This window comes from Chinchilla lanigera, unplaced genomic scaffold, assembly GCF_000276665.1.
Source record: "Chinchilla lanigera isolate Chin_1 unplaced genomic scaffold, ChiLan1.0 scaffold00021, whole genome shotgun sequence".
NCBI classification, from domain to species: Eukaryota; Metazoa; Chordata; class Mammalia; order Rodentia; family Chinchillidae; genus Chinchilla; species Chinchilla lanigera.
The window spans coordinates 12,839,482-12,864,980 of NW_004955422.1; the positions used below are offsets into that span (position 1 = coordinate 12,839,482).

The following is a 25,499-nucleotide window of genomic DNA, read 5'->3' on the forward strand; positions in this document are numbered from 1 at the left end:
CAGCTTCCACTCTGACCTGCAATTTATTCTCCATGGAAGAGGCAGCTTGATCTTTCAAACACTCAGGTTAGACTGTAGTGCTTGCCTGCTCAAAACTCACACGGTTTCTCACATTATATGGAACTAAATCCAGCTCCTTTCTTCGGCAAAAACTGCCACACCTACCCCCATAGTTGCACTTGCCATCTCCTGCCCCTACCCATATGCTGCGCTCTGGCCTAAATGGCTACCTTCCTATTTTGCTCATATTAAAGCTCACTCCTGAGTTATCTGAGACAAGGTCTCGCAGTGTAATTTAGGCTAGCTTTGAACTCGCAACCATCCTCCTGGCTCAGCCTCTCAAGTGTGGGATTACAGGCATGCACCACCATGCCTGGCTAAGGCCTTTGCACGTACAGTGGTACCTCACTTCACGAACTTAATTCGATTCTCATCTAATTTGGTTTGCAACCAGAAGAGTGGAAAGAATTGAGTTCACGGACCAAAGTACCACTGTATTTGCTCTTCCTTTCCTTGTATGGCTGACTACCATTCTCCTCACAGCCCAAGCATTTCTTGACTGAGGCCTTTGGACATGAAGCCTAGTCGTTTTATTACTATGCTGTGTTTTTTCCATGTATCCTACCTGAAAGCACTTACTTGTTGAAAGTTACCACTCATAAGATCTGTAAGAGTGAAAGGATCTTCTGCTTTGCCCACTGAGATAGATGCTCTATGTATAGAGTGCTTGGAACACCACTTCATAAGTATTTGGAGTGACTCGTGACATATCTACCCAGTGTCAGCCACTGGCTAATCTAAACCTGTTGCTCAGAGACTATTTTCACCCTATTAACCCCCCTTAGGAACAAATTTTACATTCCTAGATCCGCCTTTTCTACGTGCCCATTTTTAGTACTTGTGCTGCTGAAGCAAGCGCTCTTACGGTCCCAATAGTCCAACTTACTTCCAACTAAACAGCAAAATCTGGGTTTCATCTATATATGGGATCAGTGCTTTAGCCTAAATGAAAATGTTCGTATTTTAAAGAAATCTCCTTCAAATAATGACTATAAGCAAAAAAATGTGTTTATGTGGAAATAAGGCAACTAAGAATCTTCATATTACCACGTGTAAGTTGAGTACTTGGGAGTATACACTATTCGGGAGTAGCTAGTGAAATGATCTAATAATTCCATGCTTACATACCCCAAAGGAAATACGTGCATATGTTCACCAACAGATATGGACTAAAATACTTGTAGCAGCACTATTCATGGTAACTAAAAGACAGATGCTATTTAAATGAGCAATAACAAAATAACCTGCGGGACATGCACACAAAGGAATGTGGAATGCAAACACTGAAGAATATACCTATATTGTGCTTCAATGAAAAGTTTAGAGAGAGAATATGTATTCTCACTTGTGAGTGCTGGCTTAGCATACATGAGGCCCTGGACTTGATCTCTAGCGCCAAAACTAAAACCAAATCATGCTGTGGTGGATTGCTCACCCCAAAACATCCCTATAGATCGTGAATGTAAGAGAGGGTGTTTAAGGACATAACTTAAATTGACCTATATTCTTCTGAAATGTCATGTTTCCTATTTTAAAATTCACAAGGACCAGGGATTTGGCTCAGTGGTGCTGCACCTGGCTGGTATGTGTGAGATCCTGAGTTCAATTCCTAGTACCAAAAAAAAAAAAAAAAAAAAATCACATGAATGCCTATTCTTCATCTATGCATACTGAATATAAGTATTTCTCACAAAAATATTTGAGAAAACTTAGTATTGAAGGGAAACGGGCCATGGTTATTCTGTCGTGGCAGGTTCTTCTGGCACTGTGTCAAGCTTCTGTTTAAGAACCAGGGGCGAGCTGGCAGTGGTGGCACACACCTATAATCCCAGCACTTGAGAGGGTGAGCAGGAGGATTGCTGTTAAGTCTGAAGCCAGCCTGGGCTACACAGTCAGGTAAAGGCCAACCTGAACTATTTAGCATGACCCTGTCTCACCCCCCCAGAACATCAAGAAAAGTAATAATTAGTATAATGAAAAGAACCAGCGGAAACTAGTTAGTTACGGTTAGGTAGCCTGATTCATATCTGCTTTGCACTCACCAGCAAGGTGACTACAGGCAAGTCGCTCACACATTTTGTGCCTATGCCCTCATTCACATAGACCACGATGCCACTACGTCACAGATGGCTTTGAGAGTTAAAGGAGATGACGTAACTCAGCTGGCTCAGTACTGTTTACCCTTCCCTTCTCTACCTTGAAAGCAGTATTGGATTGAAAAAAAAGAGTCAACAAGCTGTTTGCTGCAATATATATATATTTTAATTCAAAGTGAATCAACAGTAATACACCATAAATTCTTATTTTGACACTCACCAAAATAGTCACCTGGAAAACCCGCTTTTTGTGACAAAGTACAGAAGGCTTGGTCACATTTAAATCACTGAGAACTAGAGAGAAATACTATCGCAAACTGTAATAGACATTACATCCATAAAAATTTTCCCAGTCCTTATTGTAATATTGCACAGTGCAATTGCTACATGGCAAACTAGTGTAGCATAGAAGTAAAAGCAAAACAAGTAAGTCAAAGAAAGAAAGCCACAAGTCTAAAATTGTTAAACGGTTAACAGTTCAAACTTAGTAATCAAATCTATATCATTGGGTTCATGAAAACAAATCTTCCTACACCTTGCAGTGTATGATTTAACTTTTACTCAACACAAACCAAGTTAAAAATTAGCAGTAGAGATTTAAAAAACAAAAAAGTAACATTTAATTAAACATCCTGAATGAAAGAAAGAACTAAGATCAGGATATTTGATTAAAAGAAAGCTATTTGTAAATTAAAATAGTATGCAAATATGCAACTTGGAAATCATGCAGTGTTTTATTTAAGAAAGCATTAAAACCAAAGGAAACTGATAAAAATGGTTTTAAAGAGGGTACAAACCCAGATTTCTTTTTCCACATGCTAAATTTAGACCTCAACAGGCTTTTGAAATTTTTAATTATTTTAATTAATTTTAACTTAAACACATTTAAAAGCCCACAATTCCAAGTAATGAAGAACAGTGTACTAACTGCAATCTGCCCTTTAAAAACATTATTATTAGGGTATGAAAAAGTTGACCATTTCTACTTACTGTCAATTTCACCAGACTGCTTCAATCTTGGAACTTAAATAGAGAAAATACATCGTTTTCAGGGAGGAAACATGGCCCTGAACAAAAAGAAAACCGCGCTAGTTTTGTACCTGTTGTGATATAATCAATCTTTTGCCCTTCGTGTTTCTGAAACAGCCACTGCCAGCACTGACTCTTTTCCAAGAAGTGAGCAGATACCAGTAATCTGCTGGACCATATAAATAAACTTAGAAGGCTGTGGAGGGCAGCAGATTTACTTAAATAGTGACTCCATATTCATGTGTCATCTGCAAATAATCTTTTAAATTAATCTTAGTCTACTCCTTTTTTATGTGTATTATATATATACTTCTATTTATATAATATAAAATGCATAGAATTGATTACTAAAAACACTGAAACTTGTGGGGAAAATTAAGTCCTTCATTTTCAGTGTGACTAAAAATGTACTGCTGGTTTTTATTTTATGATCTAATACTGTAATTTTTAAAATCAACTTCAGGCACATTTATTTCATTGATGATTATTAAATAAAACACTGCTGTGTTAATGGAGTAAAAAAAAAGTTTATCCATTATTAGCTTATTGTCAATGCTGTACTAGTGCTGTACTAGTGGTATGTAATTCACTTATTAAAAGAAAGGCTGTAAAACCAAAACATTTGGAGTTTTATACTCAAATGCTTCATACTGTTTATTCCAGTAAATGCTGTAAGATTATATTCCAGATTTTTAAGGAAAAAAAGTTAAGTCAAGCCTGCAAGATACAGCTTTCTCAAGTGTCTACAATGCCAGTATGAAAATTAAAAAATTAAGTTACATTGATACATCCAAGTTTTTTATATGCAGTGATGAGCACAAACATTAATAGAGATAAAATACTGATGCAAATAACACACCCCAAAATAACATATGCAATTATTTTCCATCATTTACAATACAGTAGTTACAATGACACTCCAAACAGAAAAGCAAAGTAAAAAATCAAAACCCCAACTTCTATTTCATGTAATTAGACTTATACAGAAATTAGAAGGCTAAATAACAACTAGTTAATCACCTAATTTCACAGCTATCTGAAGTGGCAATCGTTATATAGCAGCTTATCTATAATACATTCAAGATAAATGATACAATTTATTACTTGCCTGTAAGCTAAAACACAGCCTCAGTTTAATACCTTTCCTTAAACTCCACCTCTACACTACAATATACTTGAGGTCTATGCAAAAAGTAGCTACCTTTTATATAGGAAATGGATGATTAAGTCTTTGGTGCTGTAAAAGCAACTTCATTTAAACATCACCACCATCACCACCAAGGGAGAAAGAAAAAGCAGGGGAAAAACCCAAGACACACTCCCTAGGAAAAAAAAGCATGTAATTTCTGTCCCTGACGGAATGTATTAAATAAGCAAACACCACCAACAAGCAAAACAAGTACTACAATGTAAAAATACTTTAAAAAATAACCAAAAAAGAAAACCCTCTCACATGCATAAATGAAAAATTGCACACAAAGAACTCACATCTTTTCAAGCTTCAATAGTAAATATTCTGCTACTATTTATTAAATACTGCATGGTTTGCCCAAGCTAAGATGAAACCACATCATGAATCAATGAGCATTTTGCATTTTCTTTCATTATCTACTCAAAGTCATGCCTACTGCACCTCTAAACATTTTATTAAGTCCAATTATACAGCAAACACTCCCAAAATAAACTTAAGATTGTATTGCAGTTTCACTTAACAGTATATAAAATGCTGTGCTGTGACAGTTATCAACTATCCATTAGATACGGAATCAATTTTTCTTAAGCACTACTAACTGCTTGCTTTTCTTGAAGCTAGATCATTCTGAAAAATCAGCACAATTCAGCTACAGCAAACATGCTGCCCTCTTAATAAGGAAAAAACAGCTACTATCTGAAATCATACCACACAAAACCAAAAATGAACATTACGCTATCAAAAGAAAACTAAAGAGTAGATTTGAATATTAAGTGCTGCAGTCCTCAACATTTATAGTTAGGTAATAACATTAACAACCTCAAATATTTAAGGCACTATGTGTAGGAACGGTTTACAATGCAGCTGAGATTATTAGAACAACATTAAGAGCAAAGTCTAGGCAACATTTTGCCCATGCAAAAGACACATGCAAATGTAAAGAACAATAGCTCAATTTCTTAGGTTAAGTGACCCAACATTTATACACTAAGACACAGATAATACAATTCACTGTATGCTGTAACTCTGACATATGTGCATCTGTTGCTCTAAGTCTGTATACAGAATGGCTTCCCAAATGTGGACGTGTCTTGCACTAGTTAGAAGGCAATTTTATAAAAAATAGCAGGAGCAAAACTGGACATCTGCTCCCATAAGTCACCTGTCTAAAGTTACTACATAAGAAGATAACATGACCAAAGACAAGTTATACCAAATGTGCAAAACACATTAAAAGTGAGATTTTTTTTAAAGCTCAAAGTTGTTTAAATTGCACCCAAGTCTACATGATTCAAAAATAATTTTCTTGTGCCATGGCTAATATTTATTAAATACCATGTTTTTATTTTTAATCAAATGTTTACATCATTGAGCTTCCTCAAATACCGTTTTTGAGTTTTCACATATACGGATACTGGCTGAGTTTTGTCGGACTCAATGGGAATCCAGTATATGCCGGTGATGCTGCAATGTAAGAATGTGGGGGGAAGATTGGTTTGTACTGAGTCTGATGAATGGTTGGGGAAGGTAAGAGACGGGGGTTTATGCCCACTGGGACTTGGTGAACTATGCCACTGGGGTGGGAGATATTGTAAGTCGGATGCTGTAACACAGGTCTTGAGGTACATGGAGAGGCTAAGAGGTGGGCCACTGGGGCAGCACTACCGAGCGTGGCTGACGATGGGTATGGAAGCAGGGTGGGCTGTCCTCCGAGGTGCGCACTTCCAGCCAGGTGGGCGTGTACTGCGGTGTGGTTGGGGCTCCCGTGAGAAAGTGTAAATGGATTACTGGTAACACTAGTAGGGATATAAGCTTGCTGTCGTCGGTGCCCAAAGTTTCCATTCCACTCTTGATGCCCAGATCCAAAGTGCTGAACCTAACCACAAAGACAAAAATGGCTGAATATGTATCTACAAAGGAAAGGTAGACTGGTAACTCATAGCCACTTCTCAGGCCTTCAGCATGTATTAAAATGACAGAAAAATGCCCAATTGTATATATGTTAATATTAATACTTTAATATTTATTACTACATATTTTACAATATCAACACTGCCACATACTGCTGCTAGTACTGTTAGTATCTCCCTGACTACTAAAGCTATTATTTGTGAAGCCCTTACTACATGTAAAGTTGGTATTTTATAACATATGAATTTATCAAATTCCAAAACAACCTCATGATATAACTATTATTCCCACAGTTAATGTAGTCTAGATTTACTGAAGAGATCTGGCCAAGGGTATATATACAGTATGAGGTATAGCTGAAAAATACAGTACATTTTTTAAAAACAATACAGTAAAAGACCCGTTTCCATTAATCATCCTCAAAATATTACTCCTTGATTCCAATGCACCTATCCCCTCATTCTTGCTGCTTTCTGAAGTTCCGGAAATCCCCTTTCACGAGCACCTTTAGTTGCATTCTCATGGATGCCCTGACGTCCTGAAATTTTTCAAAACGTTTCCCTTCCATGGTGACTTCGACTTTGGGGAAGAGCCACAGGTTACACAGGGCCAGCTCTAGTGAATAGGATGGATGAGGACGCAACGTATGTTTTTACAAGCTTGCCTTTCCATTGGATTGTACTCGGCAGCAGCATTCACATTTTTAAACAGATATTAGAAAGAAGACACTAAGCAGGACTTCCAGAACTGCTTCAGACAGTGGCAAGAACGACAGGATAAGTGTGTCTGAAGTGTGCAGAGTATTTGGGGGGAATAAATGGCAATGTATCTTTAACTGTAATAAATTTTTTACATTAAACACTCAGCATATATTTTGATTACCCGTTCTGTATGACAAAACCAGGATTTGAACGTAGTTCTAACTCCAATTCCTGTGATTCTTTTATTTCCCCCCAAGTGAAACACAACCACCAAGCATAGTGTCAAATAAATGAAAAGTACCCAGTAAGGCACTTTTAAAAAATGGATCTACCAAAAAATTGGAGCCACCAATCCATTAGGGTATCTTCTGACTTAAAGGTCTGAGAAAAAAACAGAATCTAAAGACTTCCTCGTTCAAGTTCTACGGAAAACTAAGCAAATTACTGTAATTATTAGGCAGGTTATCTTTAGTCACAGGGCTAATGAAAAGTGAAAAATATATTAAGACTGTTTATGGTTTCAGAATCTTTTTTCCCCCTCTTAAAAAAAAAAAAAAAAAAAAAAACAGCAACAACAACTTGGATCATGAAGACTCTTACAAATTCACAAATAAACATACCTGACTGAAGTTCAAATGCTGCTGCTGGAATGCTGATGTCAGTTTTTGCTGACGATTACCCAGTGCAGAAGGCTGGTGTAATCTCCCAGGGGCAGAGCGCCCTTTTATTAATGGCTGGCATGTAGAATCTGTCAACAAACAAAATGTTGGAGCTGGTACTTTTTTCTTTTTCTAACACAACATCAGAAAAGTCGTTAGGTATTTTACGCAATAGTGATTTGAGAACCATAAAATTAAATAAGAAGACAGTGCTTAGTTTCCAGACAGTTGGTAATATTTGAACAACCCTGTTCTCCTATTCTCATGTTCCTAAATTAAGGCCTTTTAACCAGAGAAACAGGAGGACTGAGTTTACCTGTGTTGGCCATATGCTCATCGGCGTTCAGTCCATTTCCTACTCCCATTGGTGGAACCACCACTGTACAAACGGCTGGCTTGGTTTCTGTGTCAGCAGAGGTTACCAGTTCTGTGTTTTGATGAGTATCCTCCACAAAACTACCCTCTGCAAACGGACTGTCATGCCCAGAAGAGTCTGACGTTGGAGAGCCATCCACAGTATCACAACCACTTTCTTGTTCTTCGTCTGACATGCTACAAGAAGAAAGTGTTTTTATGAGTGCCATTTTTTCCAACATTGATTCTAATGTTGAATAATATCCAGGCTCCTGCAAACTAATAAGAATCTTATTCAGTTATTTGATATATTATGTATTATTCCTCTTTCTTTAACCAATTACATTTTTTCATAGAATCTCTATAGCCTTTAATTTATTCTCTACTCAGGCTGCTAAACCCAATTCTCTCCTGTTTTAGAAACATCCTTCTGGCACTTACTTCTTTTTTCTCGTTTCCTTTCCCATTCAATTCCTTAGTATAAGTTCATAAAATTCTTCTTTAGAAATTCTATATAATTTCATTTAGACAAGACAAAAGAAGTACTACTGTACGTAACAAATATACAAACAGATAAGCATGTAACTTAAGTATCTCAAATTATAATTCTAAGCTTACAATATATCTCTTTATGAAAGGTCTTCCTGACCTTCCTGCAGGCCTAGCTGGAGTACCAGATTTCTTTTCTTCTCTTTACCATCTTGGGCTCTGACAGACCTCATTCCTTGGATTTCTACATTTATTGTCTGTCTTTACTTACTCATTTCATACTTAAAATTTTGAAACATTTAATTTATGTACGTTTCATTTTTGTATCTTTTGTGTCTATGTACATGCACGTATGATATTCGCTCCCAAGCCATATTATCAGCAACTTATAAAAGGAGGACATACTAAAGCTTCTTTATACCTTCCACAGAGCTTTGACTAAAAATATGCAATACCATATTTCTTGACTAAAGAAAAAGAGAAGACAAATATATAAAATTAACTCTTTAATATTTTCAAATATAGTCAAATATATTATTTCATGAAAACTTCTGTGGTTTATTTATTTTTCTGTGGTGCTGGGGATTGAACCTAGGGTCTTGCACATACTAGGCAAGTGCTCTACCACTAAGTTATATCCCAACCCTGTGGTTTACTTCTTACTATGCTAATATATCATACTGATTAGGAGAAGCTTACTATTTTAATAGCCAAAAGGAAAGCTGAGCAAGGAAATAGGAAGAAAACAATGCATATTCGTCATCACCAGTAAGTAAAAAAAACAAAACAGTGGTTACTCTATTGATAGTGAACCAGTCAATAGTTTATTATATATATATTTTTTATTCTGACAAAGTACATTTTTATTTCGAATTTCAGTTATAATAGCAATCTATAGAACTCAGGTTGAGAAGGTGGCTTTTCTTTACCCTTTCAAAAATAAATGATTCTTTAAAAATCATTTCTTACAACTAATTTTTCATTTAGAGCTGCTCGGGCCAGGGATATAGCTCAGTGGCACAAGTGCCTGCCTGGCAAGTGCAATGTCCTGAGTTCATTCCCAGTACCAAAAAAAAGATCATTTAGAGCTGCTCTGTAACAATGAATAAAATGACTACTAAAAACTTAGTTTACAAAAAATGATCCGGTTCAGAAAGTGTATTCAAGAGCTGGGCGTGGTGGCACATGCCTGTAATCCCAGCACTTGGGAGGCTGAGCCAGGAGGATCACTGTGAGTTAGAGGCCATCCTAGGCTACAAAGTGAGCTCAAGGCCACCTGAACTCCAGAGTGAGACCCTATCTCAAAAAGGCAAAAAAACAAAAACAAAAACAAACAAACAAAAAGACCAGAAAGTGTATTCAAGAGAAAAGTCACATGTTCTTTAATGTACACAATAACAAAATGAAATTGCAGGCTTTTTAGTAGTCTTAGTATTTATCATATACTGCTATTGAAATTCTGTTACCTGTTCCGTCTCTTACAGGGGGATGGGCTGGACTGCCCTGAGGAGCTGGTGCTCAGAGTACTATCAGGACTACTTAATGAACACATCCGATCAATATTCAAAGTGCTCTGGCAAGCTTCACAATCTAGACTACCTTTACATCTAAGAGAAAAGGGGAAAATATTAGTCAAAAATGAGAAGATACTTTCTAGGTGGCTAAAATTTATATTATTTAAGGTCAGGAATTAGGAAAGAATCACATGGATCAAAATTTAAAGCTTATAAATACAGGTAAAATGTCATAATAATCATGCCAAATACTACTTAGGAAGTCCCCTCTGTCTAGAACCTGACTATGTCATTTGAAGGTTTGACTCCAAAAGACATCAACAAGCCATAAGTCACAGAAAGCTGCTTTTCGGTACTCCATCATTTCCCAGTGAGGCTGTGTCTGGCACTTACTCTCTAAGCGAATGCCTCGGGGATGCCTCCTCCTCGTCAGTGTCACTGCTAATAGTGATCACACTCACGGCAGGACTTGGGGAGTCAGCAATGATGATGGTTTGCCGCTGTTTGTCTGACACTGATGAATCAGAGTCTTGTCGGACTGACGCTTCACAGCAGTTTCTCGTTTCTCCTTCTGAGTTATGATTGTCTTGTGTTTCTACACAACTTACTTCCTCAACATCCTTCCCATTTGTTATCTTTGGAGAAATAAACGCTGAGTGTGGGACATTGGTGTTCTGCAATGAATTACTCCTGCAACCAAAGGAATAATTTGTAGTTTCTATAATCAAAATATACACATGGATTTTTTTCTATGATATCTTGTTAAATTAAATAATGCAAAGTTTATTCAAGTTCATGTACATAACAATGATATGTTGAGAGTTTCTGTGAAATATAAAATATCTCTAAAAATAGCATAAATTGCATTTACATACATTTAAATGGTCTTTTTATGATAAATGTGATATCTGAATGTCTACAATTGCTACATGATGGGTAGAGAATAAATCAAAAGGGCAATAAAGACAATCTTACCAACTGAAAGCATTTATTTCCTCTCTTCCTGGCTCCCATTCCATTAGTTTTACCAAAATACCTCTGAGAAATTGAGAAGGGAGCTCACTTAGTGTTTGTGACAAAGCTATTAAAGAGGCCATTTTGAATACAACAGAGTGACCCTCTAGTGTACATGCAAAATTCATTTTAAAGACTAATTCTCAAAATGCAGAGGATAGTTGAATACAATACCAACCTGTTGTGACACAGCTTATTTTTCTTGGTAGTGGCAGGCTGAGGCCAAACAACATGTGCAATGCCCACACTAATTGGCTGCGGGGCCGATAAAGTTATCTGATTGGTTAGAAGAGGCTGCGGCATCACAGAGTTATAATGATTGCCATGTGAAATCATTTTCCTGGGGAGAAAGTTCAGAAAAATTGAATCTCTTTATCAAGATCTACTTTGCGGACTATTCACAAAGAAGTCCCTCTGTTTTTTAACTTACCCCCAGTCTCCAAGTCTCTGTGAAGCAGCCACTCCTTCAGAAGTTAGTGCAGCAGTAGGAGGAGCCATGGGTGTTACCTGTTGCCACGTAGGTACCAGCATCTGCTGTGTTCTCCCAGACCACGTCTGCCGCAGGGGGGTAAGCCAGAATGACTACATTACAGACAATACTTCTCAAACTCCAAAATAAAAGTACAGGTAATAACCTATGAAAGGATTTGGTCCTCATCTAGTCACTTTCATTACTTCCCAAAAGCACAAGCTGATATATGACACAGGGATCAGGGTCCTCTACTTATATGTAAAGAGGTCAGTATATGTGCAAAAAAAACCCCAATGAATTATGACCAACCTGAGACAGAACTCCTGGTCGGATCTGCAGCGGCTGCACGGCAGGGGCCTGAGTTACAAGCGGAACTGTATTGTCTACCCTTATGGAGTAACTGGTGGGTTTACCATGTGCTGCAGGAATACCTGTAAAATAAAAGTTACCCAGTAAAAATAAAAGGATCTTCCTCTGATTTAAATTATAAAATTATTATACATGAAAAGAAATGCTTAAATTCTAATTGATATTATAAAAGCATTTCCTACATAAAATTCTCATGACCCTAACAAAAGTAATCAACTAGGGAACTAGGATGCTTCCTATCTATTTTTGTACATGATCACAATAACTGTTATAAAGCTATTCTTTTTAAAATACATGTTACAAACTGGAATCATTTATTTTTCCTAAAACTTCTCATTTCTTTTTGAAGTTTGCTTCCACAGTTTTCTTTTCAGTTAAGCCACCATGATCTAGAAAGCTGAATCCTGCTAACTGATAAGATCCTGATTAACTCAGCAGGTAAATGTTCTTTTCATACGAACTTTTAGCTGCACTTAATAGCTTCTTCTTTGAAAATGTGGCAGGAAAGGGGGATGTACCACATTTCACACTCTGGTTTTCATAAGGGATGGAAGCAAAGGGCTTTTGAATTTTTTAATGGTATATACATTTTCATCTCCAAAGAATAAGACAAAAACCGCCAATTTTACCTAACTTGGTGATATAACAAAAATTTGCCCAATATGACTTAATGGACTACTGGTTCCTCGTTGACAGCTACTAGAAATCTAGAGCAAATATGTTACCATTTCACTTGTCCACTAGGAGAATTAAAAAGTAGGACTGCCAGCCATGTTACTCTCGTCAATGTTAATTTTTCTGTTCAATGTATTGTAAATCACCTACAAATACTATATCTTAGAGTGGTAAACTTTCACACAGCAGAGTAGTATCACACCTCACCTTAGGGCTTTGGCTAAGAAGACTCCAGGGACACAGCTCAAGATTAGAAAACCATCTACTAAATTCATTGTATCGTAATTCCAAACTACTGTAGCATTCACTTTCAATAGGGGCTGCTAGATTATTTAAATACAGCCATGCATCACTTAGCTGTGTATGTTTTGTGAGAAATGTGTTGTTAGGCGATTTCATCAATTGCATGAATAGGACAGAGTATGCTTATACAAAGATTCCTGCCACATCACATTATATAAAGGCAATATGACTTTTTTTTTAAGTACGTGGGATTGAATCTGGGGCCTCTGCACTGAGCTGTATCCTCAGCCCCCTTTTTTATTTTTTATTTAGAGACAGGGTCTCACTAAGTCACTAACTTGCCCAGGCTAGGTTCCAACTTGCAATCCTCCTGCCTCAGCCTCCCAGTGCTGGAATTACAGCCTTACACCACCACATAAAGGTAAGGCAATGTAATCCTTAAGGGACCACTATGGTATTTGCACAGCTGGCACTGTTCAAAATGTCATTATGTGGTACATTGCTGTGAAAGTCATGCTGGGCATGAACTTAAGTCGTATATGAAAAATATGGTTTTTGTTTGTTTCTACTGAAAAACAACCTTGAATTTCTTGTTGCACAAATGTAAGTGTTAATCCTAACAAAAATGTTTATTTTGTCCAATTTCTGCACAGAGACTTTTACTTCCTGTCAGGATATTCTTCTAATTTGTGTTCTGAGGTAGGTATAAATTAAGCTTTACAAAAATCTAAAATTGTTTTTGTTCTATTTGATCTTACATCCTCTGAAACAGTATGTCTTGATGAACAAACTCTCCAAGAAACAGAATATACACATACCCAGGCAGTGTAGATATATCCCAGTGATATGCAATGTTTCCAAGAAAAGAAGAGAAGCTCACTTTGACAATAGTGAAGAAAGCAAATTCAAATCCAAACAAAAATCAGATCACCTTAATTCTCTCCATAAGCAATGTGTTAAATGAAAAGAAGCTCCCTATCTCTTCTTCCACAGTGTGTTAAGATCTGTTTTTTATATAAAGTTAGCTAAAACTATCTTTGCTTGATTTGCTGAAACTATCTTTGCTTGATATCTTTTGCTTTAATACTTAGCGAACCAGGCACAAAAGGTTTATGAAGACTAATTTAATACAACAGAGGAGAATGTTGCTGGAATGCATTTTACTTTATAAAGTACTTTTCACCCAGAGAAGATGAACTAACTCTTCATTTACTAAATAATTTTAGGTGCTTATTTGATATATATACAACTTACACTCAGATTTGTTAAATAAAAGTTTAGCTAAATCTCCTGGTCCAAAGTGTCTTCTAAATAGGCACAACCTTATGGATATAACACCGATATACAAATACCTATACAGTGTATTGTATGTATAGTATCTAAAATATTTGACATGCATGACCACAGCAACACCACAGCCTCAATGTAAAATGAAAATTCTAAGTGGATGGGCTTAGGCCCAAAACTTAATTTTAAAATACAAACTATAATGGTATCAAAATTACTACCCAATAGCCCCTAAATGATTACATTAAATTTTCTTATAAATAGATCGGCATTATGAGGAAGAGGGATTAAGAAGCCTAATACTGGGATTTTCTACATAGATGCTGAGACTGATTAGAGAGCAAGCTTTCACTTCTAAGGCAGATACTACATTATAAGTCACCAACATCCCGGCCACCACATGTACTACTAACTCTGCCACCCAAGAAGATCAAGGTTTTGGGTGCTCCTCCCTGCTGTATTTCCCGGTTGCCACGAACCAAGCAGCTCTGCTCCGCTACACCTTCCACCATATCATCTCTGCCTTGGAGCCAGGGGACCAAGGACTAAAACCCAAGAATCTGATGAGCTTCTTTCTTCTGGGGTCACTAACAGACAAACCTTCCACTATGAATAATTCTGCTCCTCCTATAGCTGGGAATGACAGCAAGATAAATCTCCCTGCTTGCCTTCCCACGTTCTCCATCTTCACAAAATTCTATGTGATGTCACCGAAATGAACTTCATATTATTAGGTCTCTTGTTTGGCCACGTAACATCTTTTAATACTGAAAGGAAAAAGCCAGGCTTTCTTAGAAATAACTTCTGAGGAACTGCTGTTGCTATGGTGAATTATTATACCGCTGTTGGTCCTCCTCTTTGAAGTCTGTCTGTTCATATTCAGTATTTCAATCACAGGGAACTTAAAACTGACAATCAGCCTAATCAAATGACAGCCAAGGCTCTTCCACAGGCTACCAAGTCAGGAAAAACGGGCCTTTAGGGTTTTCCCCTAACATAAACAGCACATTATGGCAAAATGGCTCTGAAGGCCAGAATATCTGTAATGCATGCTGCACACTGCATACTGACTTCTCCAAGCTCACCAGTCTCAATGTGACATTGAATAATGACAAAGGCAGAGACTTCACTCGCTTACACCTTCCTACTTGAACCCCCATGGCTACGGTTTTGTGCTAGCCACTGGATTTCCTCGAGTTACAGGTGCACCAGCTCCAACTGTTCCTGGTGCCCCTAGTGTGCTCACACTCATCTCCTCTGCTAGCACAAGAAGAACAGCTTAATATTCATAGCTATTTCTGGGGCATGTGGTATGCCAGGACACCTTGTTCAACTCATTACCAATCTCAATCCAGATCTGATTGTACCGCATGGACTTTTTATCCTACTTGGAGTTATGGTGATATACACTGAGTGAAGATAATGTTTAATAAGGAAGACAAATGCCTTGGTTTGGATGGTAGATGCCAATCAAGCTCTAGTCAAGAAATGAGTATCACTGGTCTAAAGGCTATGGAACAGCTTACGTTAAATTCAAATATACCACTAAAACATGCAATATATTAAGGAACAGATGCCTAAATTTGTTTTAAAATAATGTAACTCTAGCTAGGTGCTGTGGTGTTCCCCTTTAATCCCAGCACTCTGGAAAGTTGAGGCAGGAAGATGGCAAGTCTGAGCACAGCCTGACTAAGCTGGATACTTAGCAAGATCCTCTTGCAAAAAAAAGGGCTGGGACATAGTTCAGAGTGAAGATCCTGGATTTCATCCCCAGTACCACATGGGCACACGCGCACACATGCGTGCACACACACACACAGAATAATAACAGAACGCATGCCTAAATTCAAGGTACAATTTAAATGAAAAAATACCTTGAATAGCTGGGGGACAGATAATCAGTGTCTGCTGGAAAGCATCACCACAACCGAACTGTGCAGTTCCCGCCTGCAAAGGTATTCCATGGTGCACGACTGAATGAGCAGATGTGGTTAATGCCTGAAACAATCAGCACACTGCACATTATACAAAGCAATCTGCCAACTGCTACACACACGCAGTGTGAAGAGAATCCACACACATTTCTCAAAAATCGTAACTCTACAACAAAAAATGGACCCACAAAATGAAAATAAAAATTGACCAAACTGAAACATAAAGTCTGACTCTACTGAACTCTACTTTTGTAGAGTTGCGGCATAGAAAGGCAGGTGGAGAATAATAAGAGGATGAAAGAGGAAAGGAAATAGTATATTTGAGTAGCTATGTTCCAACTGTCACCCTGAAGCTTAAGGTTTACTGGAATAACCACACTGGGTCCTCCTCAGCACTGTGCCTGCTGCCAACATAAAACTTCTGTGTAGCTCAAAAACAAAACAAGCAATCAAAAAAACTTCTTACAAAGAATATGATTAAGTACTACACATTCTTACCTGACTTCTTAATGTTCCAATTTTAGTAAAATTTGCCGTCAAAGTAGTAGTGTTACTGGAAGCAACTGGTCTTAAAAGTGAAGCTTTATTGTGATTATTTGTGTCACATGAATTTGGGTGGGACTTACAAATATCCATAATATGAAAACAGGACTTCACACTGCAAAAGAAAAAGTGAAAGGTATTATAAACATTTAAAATTCTTTAAAAACCAAACTCCTATGATTTGTACTTAATCTTATTCTAATATACTCTTTAACATGAAAATTGTCATGAAACGATTGAATTTCAAAGCAAGTAAAAGTATGTATCGTATAAGACAGCAAAGCAACAGTAAGTATTTTTGGTTAGTAAATAATTTTATGATCTTTACACTCTAAATAATTTTGTCCACATCACTAAATTACAGTACCAAGTATGTAGTTATATTATTTTCAAAAGTGATTGTTTATGGATACTAGTAGGTCATTTTCAAGTGTTTATGAAGATATAATCAATTTTCAGGACAATTCAATTCTAAGGAATATTAATTCATCCCTATGCCTTCTTCATTTACTCTTTTAAAAGAGTAAATAAAGTTGTTTAAGTCATTTATTTTTCCTTCTTTCCATTAAAAAAAAAAAGAGGTCTAGAACTCAAAAAATTTGGAAGACTGGTAAGGCCTTCAATTTGAGTATATATTCTTCTCTACTGACCTATAAAAACCTGTTTTCCTTCAAGAATGCACAGAATAGTGCAGATAATAAGAGGAGAAAAATAGAAAGCAAAAGGTATAAAGGAAAATGGAATTTCTAGGACTCAAAAGAAAACAGAACTAAAGGTCTATGAAAAATGAGATGTAACTTGGACTCGAAAAGTGTTAACATTTCTTTTTCTATGTCTCTGGTTTTTAGGTAAGCGTATCACATAAAAACAAAACCACACACTCTTTTATTTTCAGTTATGGTACTTTGGAGAAAGAACATTGGACTGAATTCAGATTTGTGTTTTAGTTGTAATCTGCCACCTATTAGTAAATGTGAATTCAGCCTACTTAGCTCAACCTCCTTTGGCTCGGATTACTTATATTTAATGAAAAAAAATCATGTCTCTAACACACTGATTTTCTATAGACTTATTATTTCTCAAGAAGCAATTTGAAAGATTATGAAGTGACATACTGGTTGCTATGAGGGAAATCTAAAAGATGTTTCATATTAACAAAAGGATGGTTCAGCGTCTCAACTGGAGTGATTCTTAAATCTGCATCAATCAGCAACATTTTCTTCAACAGACTAACAAATTCTCTTCTATCAGCTTTCTCAGCCAAAAGATCACTTCCTTCCAAATCCATCACTGTATTCACCTAAGAAATCAAAATTTCAAGTCATCAAATCAAAACAAGCCACAGAGACTAGGCTATGTTAAAATTTCAGTTTTAGGGAACAATTATTTTGAAAGATGAAACAAGTGAAATTAAATAATCCTCAAAATGTTTCAAGGTACCACATAAGATTCAAAGCAGAAAGGAAGTTTTTTCTTTTTTTAGATAAATAAAGAGCGATTTCTAATGAAATACATTGAAGGGAAGTCTGCTTGCTAGGATATTTCCTTTTAAGTAAGATTTTTTAAAAAAACTAAACAGACTAGGAAATTAAAAGATTTGATACAGACAAATGCAATTTAGCTCCTGAAAGGTTAAAAACTCAGAATCAATTTCACTTAAAGATTTAAACATAGCAAGCACTCTGTAGTCTAACATGCTTCAGCACCTCGATAGTCCAATCTACCACAAGCACAGAAGATTAACAAATTGACTACAATACTCACATGCGCTATATCATCCAGACTGTTGAATATGTACTTTCTGGCTTCTTTAGATTTCATTCCTGTTTCTGCTTCATGTTCTTCCAGTGTCTAATTACATACATCAAAGATGAAAATAATACACATCACTGTCTATCATTTGTACATGTCTACTTCTTTAATCCTAGCATACTCAGTCTAAAATATGGAGTATTCTCAGGCAAGCAATAGTTTCAAAAGAGTAACTCTCAAAACATTATTTTTTGACAGTACTTAGTATTAAACAGGGACTGGGGGCTGGGGATTTAGCTCAGCGGCAAAGCGCCTGCCTGGCAAGCTCAAGGTCGTGAGTTCGGTTCCCGGTACCGGAGAAAAACTAAAAAAAAAAAAAAAACCGGGACTGTGCATGAAGCTACATTGCCAGCCCTTTTTTTATTTTGAGATAGGCTCTCATTAAGTCACTAAGTCACCCAGGCTGGGCTCAAATTTGCAATCTTCCTGCCTCAGCCTCCCAGAGGCTGTAATCCTTTCAGAGATTATAGGCATGTGCTACCATACCCAACTAAAAAGTACAAAGGGGGTAAGGAGGGCGAAGGTTAGTTCAGGCAAAGAAAGCATTACATATATAACAAACTCCTTAAAAAATAATTACAAACTTAACCATTGAGGACCTACTGATCCCAAAAAAGATCCTAGCACATGTGGATTGTGTAAGTGGTTAGATCCTGTTCTTGTTCTATAAAGCTTAATAATGTAGAACAGAGTGAACAAGACACACAACACAAATGTAGATATACACATTAAGACTAAACGCCATTAAAGAAGACTTGGGGGGTGTGGCTCACTGGTAGAGCACTTGCCTTAAGCATTCCCGAGGCCCTGGGCTTATTACCCAATGCCATAAAGGAAAAAAAAATTAAAGATGAGCTAAGTGTGTCATCAGATTAGGGAGTGAGCTAAGTTATTCTACGAGGACATTCTTCTTGAAGACAGGTCAAAAATAAAAATTAAAAAAGATTAAATCTGATAAAATAAAAATAGGCATAGAAGCTATTATCTATACATGAGGCACCTTAGAAAACTTTTTCTAAGTTTTTTTTAATTAATTACCTTTAATCTCCAACCAGAATGAGACATATCCGTTTCTCTGCAAAAAAATCTTGTGGATTTTGTACCCACATTTAACAGCTGTTCTCCTGGTAAACCTTGCGTCTGAGAAATGTATCGAATCTGAAAAGTAATTCAAAAAAGTTTATCCTTTAATTGAAGCTAATATCAAGTACTATGCCAGACGGTAGGTCAGGAATGAAAAATTATCATCTGTGCCCTCAATAAATTCACAGTCCAGTGAGAAATAATAGACAAGGAAATAACTGTAAGAAAGTATAATAAGAAACATAATAAATGCATGCTTTAAGGATAGACAGAGAAGGCATATCTAAAGTAACTATACTCCACGTTTCCTAGGAAAAACCTAATCTCTACTATACTAAAGTTACAATATATGTAAATATGGGGAATTAAGGGAGAATACCTACATATTTAAAACCTCAACATGCAGAAATTCACTAAGGGAGAAATGGTAAAAGATGAAATTCAACTAGCAGGCAAAAGGTTTCATCAGCAAGTCTCAATTTTATTCCAGGAGGTGATAATTTTTCCATGGGAGAAATTTATGCAAGAAATTACTAACTTACATTTTTAAAGTACTAAGAATAGATGAGGGAGTGGGGTCAGATTAGAGTGACAGCATAGTTAAATTGTTGCCGGGAGAGTTTGGAGGGGAAACTCTTAGAAAGTTACTGGCATGCTGTATGCAGTTGTTTGTGACTACAGAGGAAGGGACAGTTACAGAAGAGCTCTCCCAAGGGGCACAGTAAAACCTCCAGTCTCAGAGCATCTGAACGTAATGTTTCTTCTACTTGGAACACTTTTCGGATATCTGTATCGTTCTGTCTCATCCTTCAGCTCTTGGCTGAATGTCACCTTGTTCATGACACTTTGCAAGACAATAAATAACAGCGAACTCTGCCTTTCTCAGCAACCTTGGCTATATTTTTCCCCACTTGTGTTTCACTATCTGACATCCTATACATTTACTTTCTGTTTTCTTTCCTCATACTCCATTGGAATGGAAGTTCCAAGAAGGAAGCACTCAGCACCCGTAAGAGTGACAGGCCCACAGCAAGCCCTAGAGTATTAGTTCTCCCACTTAATGACAAGCAAGTACAGTGGACAGAGCTTTACAAAAGGGAGAGATCTCTTGGCACACAAATAGCTTCTTTTTTTTTTTAAACTTCATAGACACTTTGCTTTATCAATCAGAGCACCTCTCCTGCATCTTCTATTTCTTCCTTTCTGTAAGACTTTTCATCTCAGGCTGCTCCGTATCTTCTATTCTCAAAAAAGAAAAAGAGTAAAACAAAACAAACCCTCCCTTTACTTAGCTCTCTTCCTTACTCTTAACTGAGTAACAGCCTATATTGTTTCACTTCCTAGCCACTCCTTAACACACTGCAATCTGAATTTTATACTCAACCTCATGATATAATGCTAAGGTAACAGCCTCTTTAATAATGGACACATCTAATGATCACATATAAGTGTTTAGCTTTCTTTGATACTAATGGCTACCATCACTAATGGCTACCATCACTCTACTTAAACTCTATTCATTCAATTTCCATATTACTCTTTTTTGATTCTTTTCACACTTCCTGACTTTCTAGCTGACTTCCTCTATGTTCTTGATATGCTGTTTTCCAGAATTTTATCTTCTTTATTTCCCTCGTAAGTTGCAAGTACTCAATTTTATTTCTGTATCAGTACCTTAATCTTTACCTCTAGCTCTGGAGCTCTGGAGCCAAATGTCTGACACACTCCTGGCTAAACTTTAAGACTTTAGATGCAGCAAACTGAATACATCCTAAACTGATTCTCTCTCAAATTTCTGAATCCTTATGTATTTCCTTGTCTAATTAACACCACCATCCACACAAATCAAAAGATGAAATTTGTGCCACAAGTACCTCTCCCCCAGCATCCTCCTGCTAAATCTAAAACCATAGCAGTTTATTTTCCATAACTGTGCCCTCCTCAGCATCTCCATTTCAGGCCTTTAATTCTGAGTTATATCATTTCACAACCTTCCTCACTACCTGCCTCCAGCCTGCCCTTCTGTGCCCATCCACTCACATTCATTCTGCTACCAGACATTTTGAAATGTGTAAACCTGGTTGCTACTCCCCTTCTTTAATCACTTACTGCCCATAAGATCAATTCCAAAGCTCTAATCATTGCACAGAGGCCCTCCCGCTTTATCTCTTCCCCGCCCTTTCACATTTTCCTTCTACATTAGCTCTGTCTAGCACCACACTAAACATTTCTCTTTCCTCGCTTGTTAACTTCATGTTATGAACAACCTATCCCTGGCTCCATCACCAAATCCATCTGTTAAACTTTTATATAGAAGCATGAAACTTTTATATAAAATACAACTGAAATCTCCATGTTACAAATTAGTTTCACATCATTAAAAAAAAAACTGTCCCCCATTCCTCATCCCCTGAGTAACTAAATTCCTTATTTTAAGGAAACAAAAAACAGAAGGAAAGTACTCGGTATGGTACCTAAATGTTGCACCAGAAACAAAAGCCAGCAACACCTCAATTTCAAGAAACATACACAGAGCATTTATTATGTGTCAGATGCTAAAGATAAACAGATGAATAAAATATGACGCCAATCTTCAGAAGCATGCAATTCAGAAAAAGATAAATATTTAAGCACATAATTAGCAATTAAGCTAGTAAGTGCCACTGTGAAGATGACAACAAAGTGCTAGAAGAGCAGAGTATACAGCAGAAGGAGTTGGGATGGCACCGAGAAACAAAGTAAGGAGAGAAGTGAAGCTCTGAGTTTACAGCCCGAGTTAATGCTTGCCTGGTCTTTTAAAGAGAAAATGCCCTGCCTGTAACCCCTAACACAAGACGTGACTGATGTCTCCCATCTCCCCGGAGTGAAGAATAAAGACCTGATGTGTGAGCAAGTAAATTAATTACTGTGAACTCAGATGGAAATAAGCAGATTATATTAAGAAATACCAAACAGTGTTGGGACATTAGCTGACAGGTTACAGGCTGAACTGGGGTTCAACACCCATAGAACCTAACCAGACGTCAGCAGACCAGTAACTCTGAGTAGCAAGTAGGGATCTGAAGAGATAACAGCACAAGAAGAGCAGCTAATTCCCATAGGTGGTCTAGAACTAGAATACGGTTCTACCAATACCTAGTAATTCCTCTAGCACTGCTTCAATTTCAAAACGCCTTCAACTTTAAACATTCCAAAACCCAGTTACAACATAATTCTACAATATAAAAGTCCACATAATATAAATAAATGGGCCTTATTCAATGCAGTTTAAGCAGGTCTCTTTGCAGTCCAAATAGCTTAAGGAAAAGTTGAAACCTTGAAAGATGGGGGTGGGGAGGTGTTCTACAATTGAAATGCTGAAGTTTGTTTTTCTTACATAAGACTAAAAATTACAAAATATAATTTGAATATAAACTCAGATGGGGGGGCGATGGTGGGACACTAAGGATTGAAACCAGACAAGCACTGTACCACTGAGTTACATCCCTAGCCCATTTTATTTTAATCTTGAGACAGGGTCTCACTAAGTTGTTCAGGCTGGCCTTGCAATCCTATAGCCTCGGCCTCCACAGAATGTGATTATAAACTTGTTTTCAATACTCAGGTTAAGTTTAGACTTTTTAAACTGCTCTGGATAAGATTCTATCTAAACTCCAACCCATATTTTGGAGAAAGGTCAACATTTACCAAGTAGGGGCTGGGGATTTAGCTCAGCAGCAAAGCGCCTGCCTGGCAAGCACAAGGTCGTGAGTTCGGTTCCTGGTACCGGAGAAAAACAAAACAAAACAAAACAAAAAAAAGACAAACAAAAAAAACATTTACCAAGTAATCTGTCCATCCACTTATAAAAATACTATTTCATTCCCTAGCATACTTGTAATATTTCCTCAGTAAATGTAAGTTAAATACTGTAAACAGAACACTACACGATGTGTTTACATGCCAACTGCCCACAAAGAATGTATTTATTAAGTACTGCAAATATACACAAATTAAATAAATAGAATTACATAAACACAAAGGAATACTAATAAGGCAGTATATCTACAGATAAGACATGAGGGGACAAAAGAGTATCAATTGGCTATAAGGCCTTCTCTAAATATACATGGAAATAGAAATGAAATGCACAGTTAAAAAGAATATGACATAAAATAAATTCTCAGCATAGTCAGTAACTAGCTGACGAACCTAAAATTAAAATTTAAAAAAAATTGCACAGTTAAAAAGAATATGACATAAAATAAATTCTCAGCATAGTCAGTAACTAGCTGACGAACCTAAAATTAAAAAGAGGAAATTGCCTTGGAAATGCTTCAAGAGATGATGAAGATGATTAAAGAACTGGAATACAAGCCACATAAAAAAATTAAAATAATGTGAATGTTTTTCCTGATGACTCAAATTCTAATTTTAATTACATAATATTTATAGTTTTACTGTTAAAGATTTTTCACCTCCTTTGTAAACTAAAAAAGCCTGTCATGATCTAGAATGTTAAATAAAGATTAGACAACATAAGACATTAACAGAGTTAAGAAAGGGCTAAGGATGTATGTAGCTCAGCGGTTAAGCACTTGCCTAGCATGCACAAGATCCTGTGACTTGCCAAGAAAGGGTGTGGAGGGAAGGGACAGAAAGAGGGAGAAGGAGAAAGGTTGAAAGAGGGAGGCAAAAAGAAAAAGTGTGGCAGTTTTTAGTGTTATGTGCTACATTTGCATCACTAGATCAACTCAGGTGTCCAAGTCTTACAACTTTTTCCTAGTCTACCAATTAGTGAAAAAATATGATAAAATCTTTAATTTTGACTGTGAATTTATTTGTCCTTTTGGTTCTATCAGTTTTAGAATTATGTTAATTTGAAGCAATTACAAGTTTAAAATGCAGAACTGTTAGTATTAATGTTGAACTGAATTTTCCCAAATCAGCTGAGCTTCCTTTTTATAAATAACACTAATGTATTTAAAATATAAAAACATTCCTATTGTTACAGCAATATTACTAACAAAACAAAAAGTAAAGACTACTTTAAACAATGTCAATTCCAATAAATATCTTTACAAAACATTATCACTGGGCAAAATAAGCATGAGATACTAATTCCCTCCCTAGAACTCAAACCTAGAAAGGTTGAGGAACTTAAGAAACTAACAAAAATTGTGGAACCCCTCTCTGAATGGTGTACTGACATCTGTGGATTGAGAGTGGAGTCCAAAAGAAGGCCAGTATCACAGAAGGGAGACAGAGTAGGACAGGTTTTGGTTGGGCCCTTTTACATTTAACCCTTCCCCCATACAACCTTATTATTAGGGAGCATGGAGGTGGTCCATTGTTAATAGCTTCTGGATTCAAAATATAAGTTATTTAACTTCCCTATAACCTACTTTCCTCAAATGAAAAACAAAGCAGAAGTATTTACCTCATAGAGTTGTTGTACATAAGATAGCAAGCAGTAAGTACTAATTAGTAGTAGTACTATTGTCACTATAAGGTCACATAATTGTTGTGACCAGTTGTTCTATTTTCTTTTTTCCAGTACCGGGAATCAAACTCACAACCTTGCACTTGTCAGCCAGGCACTGTGCCACTGAGCTAAATCCCTAGCCCCCAGTTGTTCTTTCTTGTACCAACACTAAGACTGTCTGGGAGGTCATAAAAGATACCATAGTCCAGTACCAAAGAACTGGGTGGTAGGCCAAACAGACAGAAACCTTTCATCCCTAATAAACTGAAGAGACAGGATCCTGGGATAGACTCAAAGGCCAAGAGCCAGCTATACCCAGAAAATATCTCTGAACACTACTCACTTTCTAAGGAGGTTTCAATACTACTAATAAAGCTACTACTATAAGCAACTTACAAGCACCAACGCAGAAAACAAACGAGACAGAGAACATGGAAGCAAGATATAACACATAATCTGTAACTCACCTAAGGCAAATCAAGGGGGCACTGAAGTAGAAGAAATCAAAAGCCACCAGCTGAATTTTATGGAATGGTAGCAGTGGAAGTAACAAAACTGGTCAATAAGTCTCTTGATAAAGACAAAACAAGAATAATTA

The 25,499-nt window shown here is 36.8% G+C and overlaps 1 protein-coding gene across 2 annotated transcripts in view; it reads right to left on the reverse strand.

The window, feature by feature from the left end:
• Positions 1–2,299: 2,299 nt before the first annotated feature.
• Hipk3 (homeodomain interacting protein kinase 3) overlaps positions 2,300–25,499 on the reverse strand; it is an 86,414-nt gene continuing 63,214 nt past the window's right edge. Inside the window, exons 4-17 of one of the 2 annotated variants that reach the window (XM_005384160.2) lie at positions 19,393–19,512; positions 18,307–18,393; positions 17,658–17,842; positions 16,498–16,657; positions 15,940–16,063; positions 11,801–11,922; positions 11,450–11,574; positions 11,198–11,359; positions 10,981–11,043; positions 10,399–10,695; positions 9,958–10,098; positions 7,965–8,200; positions 7,610–7,737; positions 2,300–6,253 (exon numbers count right to left, since the gene is read on the reverse strand). In XM_005384160.2, the coding sequence (XP_005384217.1) occupies positions 5,777–6,253; positions 7,610–7,737; positions 7,965–8,200; positions 9,958–10,098; positions 10,399–10,695; positions 10,981–11,043; positions 11,198–11,359; positions 11,450–11,574; positions 11,801–11,922; positions 15,940–16,063; positions 16,498–16,657; positions 17,658–17,842; positions 18,307–18,393; positions 19,393–19,512 (2,427 nt within the window). In that variant the 3' untranslated portion in view covers positions 2,300–5,776. The remainder of the gene's footprint in view (positions 6,254–7,609; positions 7,738–7,964; positions 8,201–9,957; positions 10,099–10,398; positions 10,696–10,980; positions 11,044–11,197; positions 11,360–11,449; positions 11,575–11,800; positions 11,923–15,939; positions 16,064–16,497; positions 16,658–17,657; positions 17,843–18,306; positions 18,394–19,392; positions 19,513–25,499) is intronic. The other variant, XM_013513979.1, reaches the window with a different exon arrangement.